General features: G+C 43.8%; 2 protein-coding genes across 3 annotated transcripts; one reads left to right on the top strand and one right to left on the bottom strand.

Annotated features, from left to right (window-relative positions):
• Positions 1 to 500: 500 nt before the first annotated feature.
• tmem134 (transmembrane protein 134) lies at positions 501 to 5,829 on the bottom strand. 2 transcript variants are annotated; one of them, XM_057036229.1, is made up of 8 exons: positions 5,581 to 5,829; positions 4,933 to 5,186; positions 4,792 to 4,859; positions 4,614 to 4,700; positions 4,463 to 4,539; positions 1,451 to 1,495; positions 907 to 960; positions 501 to 831 (listed from the first exon to the last, which is right to left on the bottom strand). In XM_057036229.1, the coding sequence occupies exons 2-8, from the start codon at positions 5,140 to 5,142 to the stop codon at positions 749 to 751; spliced, it is 624 nt and encodes a 207-aa protein (XP_056892209.1). In that variant the 5' UTR covers positions 5,143 to 5,186; positions 5,581 to 5,829; the 3' UTR covers positions 501 to 748. The 2 variants fall into 2 exon arrangements, with proteins under 2 accessions (XP_056892209.1, XP_056892211.1); XM_057036231.1 differs by having other exon boundaries at positions 5,631 to 5,826.
• A 1,551-nt stretch (positions 5,830 to 7,380) lies between these two features.
• Positions 7,381 to 13,538, top strand: serping1 (serpin peptidase inhibitor, clade G (C1 inhibitor), member 1). The gene is made up of 11 exons (XM_057036258.1): positions 7,381 to 8,167; positions 9,318 to 9,365; positions 9,437 to 9,545; positions 9,621 to 9,782; positions 9,892 to 10,194; positions 10,853 to 11,068; positions 11,345 to 11,488; positions 11,562 to 11,765; positions 11,840 to 11,979; positions 12,815 to 13,031; positions 13,102 to 13,538. Exons 1-11 carry the CDS (start codon positions 7,721 to 7,723, stop codon positions 13,347 to 13,349), a joined length of 2,238 nt encoding a protein of 745 aa, XP_056892238.1. The 5' UTR covers positions 7,381 to 7,720; the 3' UTR covers positions 13,350 to 13,538.
• The last annotated feature ends 37 nt before the right edge of the window (positions 13,539 to 13,575 follow it).

Genomic DNA, 13,575 nt, shown 5'->3' with positions numbered 1-13,575 from the left:
TTTTTGATTTTAGATGTTATGAATACTCAAAATCTGAAAAGCATAGTTTTATAGAGGTTTGCTTGCATTTCAGTTGTTAATAACAGTTCCTCCAATGTTAATTAATGTTAATTAGACACGATTAGAAAATTGCTGTGAAGCAGGAAAGTGCTGTTTGTATTTTAGTTACATGAGACACAATTTCTGAACGATGTTGAAACTGAAATAAGCCCAGAAAAAACATAACAGGTGTAAGCACATTAAAGTTTTGATAGAATATCATTAGTAATAATAGTCATCACCATCTCGGCTCGAAAGTCAGAACCCTCAAGACTTCCCCGTTTCATTATGAAACTGTACTCGGTAAAACGGTATTTTAAGTTATGTCCCTTATTGTTCAATACGTGATGTATTGCAGTTTGTACATTATTGTTCCAGTTCAAACACATCAACTGTTAGGGGCAAATGTGAGTGAAATTCTTGCACCATAGACCCCTTAAAATAATCAATGTGTCTAAGAATACAAATGAAAATATACAAATTTATTGCAGTTTCACAGTCATTATTCACACAACAAATAAAACACTGGTGAGACCAGACTCCCTTTTCATGTACAACAGTGTCAGTTCATGTAGTGGGAACACAGTCACTTAGTGGTTCATTTAGTAGTGGTCAATACAATGACAAGAAAAAATGTCACATGACAAAACACACTTTTTATCATTGCAAGCAGTAAATGTGTAGCGACAATTCTCAATCTCTTAAAACGTCATTTTTCAAAATATGGTAAATAGAACAATTTGAAGCCTCTTCTCCCATGTACAGCACAGCTGATGTATATCACATGATACACTAGTGGAAGAAACACATGACATTACTAGTGAGAACATATGACATTCAAATACTCAAACTGTAGTCTTCAAATACCTCCAGGGATAAACAGCAGCAACCCAGGCACAAAGAATATGGCACTTGAAACACCTGCAAGGACACTTACATTAAGTGTAGCCTTCGGTACAATCAGACACTCCAAAGACCAAATCGGTGAATGTTTATGTTTCACTAAGCTGTGACAAGTGATACCAGTGAAAGTAAGTCATCAGAGGAAGTAGTCCACAAGGATTAAAGAAACAATTGTATCAGGTGCCAATCTTAGTGTGAATGCTATGTGTATGCTATATTATATAACAACGACGAGGTAGCATGTTCTTCAATACAGCTGAATAATGTGATTTTTAAAGTGGTAAAATCTGAATGATTGCACTGAGAAAATGTGACTTTAACAGCAATATTCACGATAACCAGTGCTGACATTTATCACAAGAGTTTTTGTCATTAATTTGAGGTGACATAGGAGAACACTGGCCATAGGATTGCAAAACATTAAACTGTTTGATGAAAAGGACTTTGGCCTGAACTGACTGCCTCATCAACGTTGCACAGCAACAATAAAAGGCAAACAAGCTCTTACCTGCATCTGGGTTCAGCTGTATCACAATGCCCGTCAAAATAAGAGCTACACAGTCAGAAAAAGAAACTGTCAGAATCTGCCAATAAAATGATACACATCATTATCCCGAGCGTTTCCTCCAGGAAAGTAACACACACATCAGTTGTGGAATTTTTTGTAGTTCATGCTGTAATTAGTTGCTTTTGTTGTTAATATTGAACTTTCAAGGTACACAGCCTGCCCCAACAAAGGTCAGGCTCTAATATTTGGTTGGACCCACTTCAGCTTCAGGACACACTCACTCCAACATTGTTCCCACAAGCTTCTGGAATGTCAAGAGATTTATTTACATCCAGTGTTGCATCAATTTTCTACCCAGATCTTGTAGTGATTATGGGAGAGCCGGACCACTGCGCAAAGCTTCTCCAGCACAACCCAAAGGTTGAGGGATTAAAATTTTTTGAGCCACTCCCATCTGGCAGAAGACTGAGGTCCATCAAGAACAAAACTTCTCATCACCAAAACAGCTTCTTTCCCACCGCGGCAGGCCTCCTCAACAAGGCCCGGGACCCCCACAGACATTGCCCCCTCCCCCTCCCCGAGTATGAGACTCCATGAGACTCCTTCCTTGCCACTGTTGCTTGTCTGGGGATAGGCCCTGGGATTCTGCAAAGCGTCTTGAAACAATTTTGATTGTATAAGACGCTATATAAATAAAGATTGATTTGATTTGATGGGCCCGGTGCAATATAGCAGCACCATGCACTCTCCTCCACCGCACCACCATCACCCTGCACAAGACACTTTTCACTTCCTTATACTGGACTTTAAATATGCTTATTGTATTGTAAATATACTTATTGTTTATATTTCCTTATCTTTATTCTTATTTTACTGTATTGTTGTTATTTTGTCTGAACTGCACGCAACAAACACCAAGTTAAATTCCTTGTATGTGTAAAAACATACTTGGCAATAAAGTTCTTCCTTATCCTTAAGGTCTGGACTCTGGAGGCCCATCCATGTGTGAAATGATATCTCATCAACCCTGAACCACTCTTTCACTATCTGAGCCCAGGAATTCTGGAATTGTCACCTTGGAATGTGCCCACATCATCAGGGAAGAAGACCTCCACTGAGAAGAATCTGGTGTTTCAGTATCTTCAGGTAGTCAGCTGACCTCATTCTTTGGGCCCATAATGTTGCTGAACCTGTACCTGCCCCAGATCAGAGCTTTGCCTCCCAGGCTGGCCCAGTAGGCACTGGGAATGATGGGTGCATTGGTTCATCTGCCTCTCTTCTTACCCTGATGCCCCAGCACTCTGGAACAGGGTAAATCGGGACCCATCAGACCACACGACCTTCTTCCATTGCTCTAGAGCAGGGGTCACCAACACAGTGCCCGTGGGCACCAAGTCGCCCGCAATGACCACATGAGTCGCCCGCAAGCCTGTTCTAAAAATAGCAAAACTCGCAAGTGAGGTGCGTCTAAGAAATTTTTTCTACCGCTATTTCTTTTTTAAATCACACCTGCATTTACATAGATTTTAAAATGACAATGTCTTAAAAATAAATAAAAATATAAATAAAGTGAAGGTGAACTCTGACCTAGTTCAAAGGTCAGTATTGTGCGCATGAAAGAACCTTTGCACTTGTGGAGAATAAACTAGCGGGCAGTGAAGATGGTGAGTGGAGTGCAATTTTCTACCCCAAAAACATGGCAAAAAGAAGACAGTAAATTTATCATTTTCAAAGTGAATGGGAGGAAAAATCATTTTTTACTACTGTGAAAGGAAGGTGTGTATGTTGCATTTGTGGGGCGACTGTGATGACGGCGAAGCAGCACAATGTGGAGCGACGCTTCACTACGCGTCATGAAAGCTACAATGCTAACTACCCACTGGGAAGCTTTCTACAGTCAAAGAAGGCCCATGAGCTAAAAAGTGTGTTTATAAAATGTAACAGATTTTGAGCAGAATTGCAGTAGATTTGTTCAGTTAAGATTTATTCAGCACGGTGGTGTGGTGGTTAGCACTGTTGCCTCACAGCAAGAAGACCCCGGGTTCGATCCCCGGTTGGGCTTGATTGGAGACTTTCTGTGTGGAGTTTGCATGTTCTCCCTATGCCTGCATGGGTTCTATCCAGGTACTCTGGCTTCCTCCCACAGTCCAAAGACATGCATGATTGGGGATTAGGCTAATTGGAAACTCTAAATTGCCCGTAGGTGTGAGTGTGAGAGAGAATGGTTGTGTGTCTATATGTGTTAGCCCTGCGATTGACTGGCGTCCAGTCCAGGGTGTACCCTGCCTCCGCCCATTGTGCTGGGATAGGCTCCAGTCCCCCCGCGACCCTCAGTGGAGGAACAAGCGGTAGAAAGTGAGTGAAAGGTTTTTGTTTTTTTTTTAAAAATGTTGCATAACTTTTTAAAACATGGTTCAACATAGTTTATGAATTGTTAAAACTAAAACACACACACACACACACACACACAATTTGTTATTTTAGAGGAGTGTGTCAAGCAGTAACCCTTCACACGACTCGGTACCCATGACGTAGCTCTTGGTTTCAAAAAGGTTGGTGACCCCTGCTCTTAGAGTCTATACTCCCCAGCAAACTGAAGCCCCCCCCCCGATCAGTGGTTTTTAAAGCTCCACAGCTGTTCAGTCCCAGGTCCTTTCATCATTAAGGATTTTTTCAACCACATTCCTTCCTGGAAGATGCTGGTTCCCCACTATCCTCCAGATTTCAATAACATGTTGGACAGTTCTTTACCTAATTTTAGTAGTTTCTGCCATCTCCTTAGATATGTTCTCTGGTGGATGCAGGACAATGATTTGACTCTTCTCAAACACACTAACATCTTTTCCTCCACCACAGGATGAATCTTTGACATTGTTCTTACAGAAATAAGAAGCTGCTCTGTCAAGTGGTCAAACATAATTCACGCGACAAGAGAAATATGACCAATTAGGAGGACAAAAGTGAACATGCTAATAGATTTTAGACTGATAAACATAAACAGATGGGACTCACCGACTCCTGTAACGAGGAGAAGGAATGAAGCAAGTACAACTCTTCTGTTTTTCTTCACCAGCGGATGGGACACCCACCTACAGAAAATATTGTTTTCCAGCAACTGTTTTTCTGATGCATTTGTGTGACTGACTGGTTTGTGTGTACATACCCACAGCAGTGTGCAGAAAGCTGTGTGACAGAGCTCAGGGTGCTGAAAGACCACTGGGAGCTGCAGTAAGACAAATTTGCGGGGTCGCTGCAGAGGAAACAGCAACAAATCTTATTTCATACCTTGATCATGAGGGTAGGAGGCAAAGTGACAATGTTGGAATATCAACTGGACCCACTTGATTTTGAAGATGTTGTTGAAAGATGAATTGCTATTGCTACCCAGAACGTCTTCATTTTCAAGATTCTAAAGCACCAACAGGATGAGAGTCTCAGTTTTCAGTGGTGGGGGTGTACTGATGAGAGCTGTGGGTGCTTACCTGATATTTGAGGTTGCTGTGTTCAAGGGAGCCAGTGGCAGCAGCTGATTGGTGAGGCTGAGGCTTAGAGAAACTGAGAGTACCAAAGGTCATCTCTCCTTCTCTGTCTTTGTCTCTACCCTTCCATCCCTCTGCCTCACCATCAGACACAGTTCCCTCTTCCTCACCCTCCAGTACAAATGCATCATCAATACTGAACTGTGTTGCCATGGTGATCACCTATTACACCCTGGAGTCTTAAAGACGGATGATCACTGAGGGTAAGAAAGGTTTACAGATTAATGAGTGATCCATTATATGGAGGTGGTTTTTGCTAGTCCTGTTTATGTTGCTGATTTCTATACGTAAATGCAATAATGTGTGACATACAATATATATGCAACAAAATATATTAATATTAGCAGTAGTCTCAATCACTTGTATTATTACTACAGATCGTGACATCTGTGCCTGGACGTGTCTATTTACATTTAAAGTACGCGAACACGCTTAAAATAAGCTGAACATCTCAAATTATTTAATTGTAGTAAATAAGTGAAACGCAACATGCGAAAAAAGTAAAAGTAACCATGCACTTGGAAAAGTTACAGTGTCGCATCGATTGGCCCTCAAAGTTAGGCAGATACTGATAACTAGAAAAGTTGTTACCATTGTTGCACTTTCCACTAGATGATCAGATGACCAGAATGAAGACTTACTATCTTGAGAAACGGGGAAATCCTTTTTCGGGGAAGTACAAACTCGACACTAAACTGTTAAAACTCAGATTGCATACTTATACTCTAAGTGTCTGGTAAACATAAAGTTTCCCCAACGTTTACGGAGAAGCTTCTGAGATAAGTTCCTAATGCTGTTTCCTTCCCACTCGGCACTTGATTGATCAGGACTGATTCCGCCCAAAGCTCTTCCGCCAACTTAATCAAACGCAATTTCCTCGATCGACTTACAGACAGTCCAGAGAAAACAAATTACACACTTTAAAAATAAATAAAAATTTAAAAATAAATAGGGTAAAAAGTTATTGCGAAAAAGTACAGTTGAGACTTTTAAGTAGTCAGGTTAAATCCGGGCGAAATGAGAGAGAGACACATTTTGAAATCTTCGGCAATTTGTTCACAATTAGTTTACTAATTAACGAAACAGCTGAACATTTAGAAAATCCAGGAGAATTTAATGTCACCATTACACCAGTATGATATTTATAATATTACATTTTTCAACATTACATTTACTCTTCATTGGCTGCCTGTTAAATTTAGAATAATTTTTAAAAACCTTATTTTAAGCTACAAGGTCCTCAGAGGCCTAGCTCCATCCTACCTGGAGGAGCTAGTGACACCTTACCAGCCCAATACACCGCTCCACTCTCAGAATGCTGGTCTACTTGTGGTTCCCAGAGTCTCTAGGAGTAGAATGGGGAGCCGAGCATTTAGCTACCAGCCCCCCCTGCTATATGGAACCAGCTCCCTGTCCAGGTACGGGAGGCTGACTCCATCTCTACTTTTAAGATCAGACTGAAAACCTACCTCTTTGAAAAAGCTTATTGTTACTAATTCTGTAGTTCCAGTTACTATCATAGACAGACAAATTATACTTAGGGGGTCGTCTAATCATTAGGTTAACATCTTAGCTATGCTGTTATAGGCCAAGGCTGCCGGGGTCCAGAAACATGATCACCTGACAGGCCTCTGTCACCCCACTGGGTCATGGTTTCCTCTCCTCTCCTCTCCTCTCCTCTCCTCTCCTCTCCTCTCCTCTCTCTCCTCTCCTCTCTCTCCTCTCCTCTCCTCTCCTACCTATTCTATCCTCTACCTGTCCTCCCCCCTCTCCTCTCTCTCTACCCAGCCGGCCATCAGCAGGAGGGTCCCCCTACATGAGCCTGGTCCTGCTCAAGGTTTCTTCCTGTTAAAGGGGAGTTTTTCCTTGCCACTGTTGCTTGTCTAGGGTTAAGCCCTGGGATTCTGGAAAGTGCCTTGAAATAATTTTGATTGTAAAAGACGCTATATAAATAAAGATTGATTTGATTTGATTTGATTTGATTTGATTTGAATAGGGGGGGGGGGCACAAATAGAGTTTCCCAGTTGTTGCCAATATCTGCGAAATCATGTGATTTCCAGCAAGTCAGCAGATCTGCAATAAACAAACAAACATCTCTAAATCAACAATCAGACATGAGTCACTGGACTGCAGAATATAAAAGGTTTGGGAAGTGATTGGGAACTGCAAAAGCATTAGTGGAAAAAGAAACAGCAGACTGGATGCCAGTGTAAGTTTCTTTCTTTCTTTCTTTCTTTCTTTCGTTCTTTCTTTCTTTCTTTCGGTGGTGGAAGGAGTGCGAGCGGGAGAGAGAGAGCGAGAGACTGAAAAAAAACGCGTTTTTCCTATTTGTGACCTTTTTGTGTGAGTGTGAATGTTTGTGAACATAGTTTGTTTTATTGTGCGTTTCGTATATATTTATTTGCTTCATAGTTTAACGAGTGTGTGGTGCGGCTGACCGCGTGCGGCCGTCATGGCGGCGAACGCCAACTTGACCGGGTTGAGCAGGAGACACGGGGTGAAAGTGGGAGCGGGCTCCATGCTCAGTGTGGAGGAGGTGGCTCTGGCTGTGGGTCAGGAAATCGGCCACAGCTCCGTGAAGTCCGCCGCCCGTATGAACAGGGCGGTGGTGCTGTTCGTATCGAACGTAGATCAGGCGAACAGGTTGGTGGAGACGGGGATCACCGTGGGGGGCAGTTCGTCCAGGTGACTCCGCTGACGCAGCCGGCGGCACGGATTACCTTGTCCAACATGCCGCCGTTCATCGGCGACGAGTTCCTGGCAAGAGAACTGTCCCGACATGGGAAACTGGTGTCCCCCAATAGAAAATTACTATCGGGCTGCAGGTCGCCATTGTTGAGACACGTAGTGTCTCACCGCAGACAGGTGCACATGATTCTGAACATCAGGGCAGAGGAATTTAATTATCGGTTTGTTGTCCGCGTCGACGACTTTGATTATGTTCTTTTTGCAACCTCCTCTGCCCTTAAATGCTTCAACTGCGGCGAGGAGGGACATCTCGCTAGGGTTTGTCCGAGCCGCCCGGTCCCGGACGCGCCGGCGGCGGAGTCCGCCGCGGCCCGATCTGGCGGCGAGGCGTCGGTGGTGCGGTGCGGAGGGGCCCCCGCTGTACCGGACGAAGCGCAAACAGAGTCGAAGGCGGAGGGAAAAGGGAGTGAGTGTGTTCGTGTGACTGAGGTGAGTGGAGAGAATGAGAATGTGGAGGTGAGTGGCGAGAGTGGTGAGACAGGGGAGGTAAGGGATTTAACTGGGGTGGAAATTGAAGTGTTGTGCGGGTTGGGTGAACTGGGGAAGACTGGTGAGGGAATGGTTGAACTGGGTGAGGCAGGAGAGACCAGAAACTTGGGTCAAAACGGTGAACAGGGTGTAGCAGTAGGTGAAGTGGGGTGCCAGGGATAGTGGCTGGCCAGCCGGGTGAGGTAGGCGTGAGTACAGTTGAGCAGGGTGAGGTGGGTGTGAGTACAGGTAAGCTGGGCGAGGGAGGTGCGGGTACAAGTGAGGGCAGTGGGGGGGTGTCTGAATGGAGGCCTGCTCCTGCAAAGCGGTGCAGAAAACAAAAAAATGTCATCAAGGACAGTGGAGACAAAGAAGCTGGGCGGCTGGAGGATGCAGCCGCTGCCACAGACAGTGACCAGGAGTACACATCTGATGGCAGTGAACTGTCAAACACGGTGGTAGACAGTGAGAGGGATGATTTGTACCCCCCAGGTATGATCAAGACTTTCCTTACAAGGACCAAAGGTATGAGGGGCCCTGACCTGGGGGTATATTTCCCCGACAAGCTCCTCTTCGGCCAGCCACTGGATAAAACACAGAGCTGCATCGGACCTGACCGATCCCGAGATCTTTCGGTTGAGGAAGCACATGGGCAAAACGAGGAAACAGCTCAGAGAACTGTCCAGCAAGAGCACCAGCTTGTAGGCTGTCTGGCTGGGAAGGGACGGAGCCCCCCCCTGCTGGAGCCTGCATGACGAGCCACCACCGTTTCCCTCTCTAGGATGGATCTCTGTGTCAGACCAGTGCCCGTTTCTGTTCCGGGCGAGAGACTATATTTCAAGTGTGCGATGAATATGAGAGAGTCACTGCACTTTTTTTTTAAACGTTGAATATTAATTGCACATTGAACAAACTCCTTGTGGAGTTACTGTTTTTTGTTGAATTCTGTTTATCTTACTTTATTGTCACTATTGTGTTGTCAACAGGGTGTGAAATTTGTAAATAAAGTGTTTGTGTAAAAATCAAAAAAATCTTTCTTTCTTTCTTTCTTTCTTTGAAATGCCCTCATGCATCATGATATCAAGCACATTTGCCCTTTGCTGTGTTTCAGATGAGGTTCCAGGCCACCCTCTGCTTCCTGCTACAGCTCATTTTTGAGGTAACCATAACAGAGGTATCTTTAGTTACCCATCAGTCCCAGCAGCTTTTTAACTCCATTGTTCTCTTTAGCATTCTTTATGCACACATCTTCAAGTGACATCTGGTTCCTCTTTGGAGTTGCCCTGTCTCTCAGCTGTGACAGAGTTTATTACAGCACCTGCAAGCTGGACATTCAATGGTTATTACTACTAGTTCATCTGCCAGTATTTGTCATCAAGAATTGTTTTATGCTTAACTTCTTTTTAAATGACAGGTGTAAATTTAAGTGCTGCTGTGTCAGACTCAGTCCGTATTAAGAGGGATGGCTTGTATCTCTCAATTTCCCCCATAACTGCTGCTCACCAAGGCCAGTATGCGTGTTTGGTGAAGTACATCAACATGGACATAGTAAGGACATATGATATCGCAGTCATTGGTGAGAAACATGCAGTATCGTGTATTTTTCATTGTTCATGTGCTTTGCGAAATGTGTGTGAAGGTGCAACGAGTGGTGCAACAAAATTCTTGTTTGTGTCTTTTGGCAGCCTCTTTCGCCTATGACATTAACGCTGCCCAAGGCTCCACCATTTACCTGCCCTGCTATTTCCCTCATTCCAGCCAAATCCTGGCCAATGCGCTGTGGTACAAAGAGACAGGCATTGGCCAGAAGACACTGCTACATTTCAGCAAAGAGCCCTTGGATGAACTGGAACGAGTGCAGCAAATTTACCCTCTGGACCAGGACCAGTCAGTCAAATTCACAAATGTGCTCATGGAGGATTCTGGAACTTACCGATGTGAATCACCTGAGGGGGAGGAGCTGAGCGTTGTACGAGTTACAGTTAAAGGTAAATTAATAACCTTGTTTATTCAGGATTCATTTCATAAAGCACTGAAGGATACCTTACTGTTATCTGTCAGGGAGGCATGTTTGAATCCTTTTGCATACTCCCTACTTGACTCTCTGACTATATATCATATACTTATCAACAAACTGCTTTTATTTAACTTATAACAGCTATGATTTCTTTCAAGCCATGAATTTATTATGTGCACGGTGTCCTTGTTAAAACCGTCTGTTTACAATAAGATAACCAAAGTCAACATTTGATTTGCATTTTGCAAGTCAGCTATTAGCAAATGATGACATTTTAAAACTGCAAGGATCAGTTTGTGAGTTATAAGCTTTTGTAAATCATTGATAAAATGTGGTGTTTGGTTTTTTTTTTTACTATAAGAGGATTTCCCTCATAGGTTAATACATCGGTTAGTGTCAGTGAATAAGTGTTTATTTGTGAGTGTTTTTAATGTTCTGTTTAAAATAGTGAACACTCTATTTGGTTTGAGGCCATTTAATGCAATTTTCATTTTTAGGATCATTCTAAACATTTAACCCTAAAAACACTGATGTGTCTGCTGGTGATGGGGTGGATGATCTTTAAAGTGCTAAAGGAGTTTTAATTAAAAGTAAAGACATTTGAAACCTTGTATTTTTCTCTTTCACAGTTGCCCCCACTCCTGTTCCATACTCATGTGGAGAATGGACTGCAGCCTGGAATCCCTGCCATGACCAGGAGGATCACACTGGTGAAGCTGTGTTGCAAGAATCCATGGCTGAGTTTTCCATGAAGCTCTATTCATTCGTCAGAGAGTCACAGCTTTCTAATAACTTACTTTTGTCTCCACTGAGCATCAGCGCACTGCTCTCCCATTTGCTGTTAGGTAGGAAGCTGCACTGAATGACATTGGCCTCCATCACCATGAGGTTCTGTAACCTTGAGAGCAGCTACACCAGCATGTCAGGAAAATATGAAAATGCTTTGATTGTGTGAGCTGCAGGCAAAGAGCAGAAATTCACAGTGGGAGGTCATTCACTGGTGATTAGGGTTGTTACATTGAATTTGTGGATCACATTTTTTGGGGGTTAATAAAACATGTCTGGCTGTTTTGGTATTGAATTAAAGTGCATGACTGTTCGCTTCATCCCGTTCCCTCCAGGAGCAAGAGACATAACCCAAAGAGCCATCGAGAGAGCGCTGGCTGTCCCCCATGACTTCAGCTGTGTTCACTTCCAGATGGCTAAGCTGAGAGAGAAACTGGCCAGTTCTTTGCAAATGTCTTCACAGATCTACTATCACCCAAGTACTGCAAAAATTGTCGACTGGGATGGATTTGGAGAAATGTCCATGTGACAGTGACCTCTTTTCTGCCCCAGAGATGATTCTCAGTGAGTCTTTCACCAACCAGTCCATCCAGTTCTATGAATCGGTTCCCACAAGGCTACTGGAAACCAGCGAAGAAAACACATATATGATCAACAGCTGGGTGGCAAATAAGACCAACAATAAAATCCAGCATCTGGTTGACTCGGTGTCCCCCAGCACACAGCTGATGTTTCTCAATGCAGTTTCCTTCAAAGGTGAGTAAGGAACATTTGAATTTGAGCCTGTAAAGCTGCTGAGGGCTCACAACTTTTATTTCTCTGTCTATCAGGTCAGTGGAAACTCAAGTTTAATTTGAAACCCAGGAAAGCATTGTTCTCAAAACTCAATGGTGATCTGGTGTCGGTGCCGGTCTTTCATCACCGTGACTACCTGTTGGCCACGATGATTGACAATGCCCTAAAGGCACAGGTAACTAGCAGCCAACGCCTTTTATTTACTCCTCAAAGTTATTTAGTCATGGAGGAGCTGTGGAGATGAACACACCATTTTATTTTGTTTAAAGATGTACATGATAAGCATGATAAGAGAAATGGACTGGGACTCAGAGTCCCAGTCCATTTCTCTGAGTTGTGGATCCAAGGTGGTTTTCTCTGTCAACTGGACTGGGTTTCTTCTTTTGAAGACGTTTCGCCTTCTATCCAGAAGGCTTCTTCAGTTCTGAAATCGCTGGGGAGAGAGCTTGAAAATATATAGCCCCTGTGGACCATTTGCATGCTAATGATCTCAGGTGACCACCCAGATCATTAGCATGCAAATGGTCCACAGGGGCTATATATTTTCAAGCTCTCTCCCCAGCGATTTCAGAACTGAAGAAGCCTTCTGGATAGAAGGCGAAACGTCTTCAAAAGAAGAAACCCAGTCCAGTTGACAGAGAAAAAACTACCTTGGATACAATGACCTGGATGACTGAGAATTTACACAGACATCTGAGTTGTGGAGGAGTTCTCTCCACAACAACAGTTACAAAGTCAACTTTTAACTGTTGGTTAACTATAACCTAGTTTTAGTATGACTACAGGCTCAAATGGTAATATTGGAATAGGCACCTATGGATGGATGATAGTTGGAGGATTCTGTCTGTGAGGAGTCTTTATGTGCTAATGAGGAAACAGACAGCAGAATGTTCCTGTGTCCAGTGTTCCTGCTTCTATCTGTTTTGTGGACACATCTCTGTGTTGCTGCTTTGGTTTGAGCTCAGAAGCTGTGGCAGAGCTGAGTACTGACAAGAGGCCTTCTGCAACAGGTGGGCAGGTTCGCTCTGACAGGTGACAGCAGCCTTTACATCCTGCTGCCCAACGCAGTGTACGATCTGCAACTGGTGGAAGACAGTATGACCTATGACACCCTGCGGCAGATGATGGACAAAATGAAAACAGTGGTCCCCCAGAAGACCGAGGTCACTCTGCCCCAAATCAAACTGGATGTGGAGCCAGACATGTTAATGCTCATGAAGAAATTAGGTTTGCTCCTTTTCTAAGGCCTACTAACGGCCTTGAGTGGGCTCTGCTGACACTTATCCCCTCTCACCAGGGCTGTCTTCACTCTTTGAGGATGCCAATCTGTGTGGCCTTTACTCTGAAGACAGGCTGGTTCTGGACGATGTCCGACACAGAGGGCTCCTCGCGCTGACCGAGCATGGGGTGGAGGCCGTGGCTGTCACCTCAACTACCTTCTCTCGCACATATAATTCCTTCTCGGCCTTGCACCCATTTATCTTCCTGCTGTGGAGCGACCGGGCCAATGTGCCCCTCTTTGTTGGTAGAGTAGTTGAGCCATGAGGTGAGGAAAGTAGGGGGTGGGTGACAGACTGAGGAGAAGAATAAAAGGAGGAAGGACAGTGAAGAAAGGTCGTGCTACAAAAGTGCACGTTTTAATTGTCTTGCACTGTAGACATGGTAAAAACACAACTCAGTATTGCTTCAAGAGTACTTTGTGAGCATGTGAACAATAAAAGATGAATGACTACATTTATACACCATCTGTTTTACGTTGTGTCAAATAATG

Source organism: Takifugu flavidus, chromosome 6 (genome assembly GCF_003711565.1).
Source record: "Takifugu flavidus isolate HTHZ2018 chromosome 6, ASM371156v2, whole genome shotgun sequence".
Lineage (NCBI taxonomy): Eukaryota > Metazoa > Chordata > Actinopteri > Tetraodontiformes > Tetraodontidae > Takifugu > Takifugu flavidus.
This window is presented reverse-complemented; position numbering and strand designations above follow the sequence as displayed.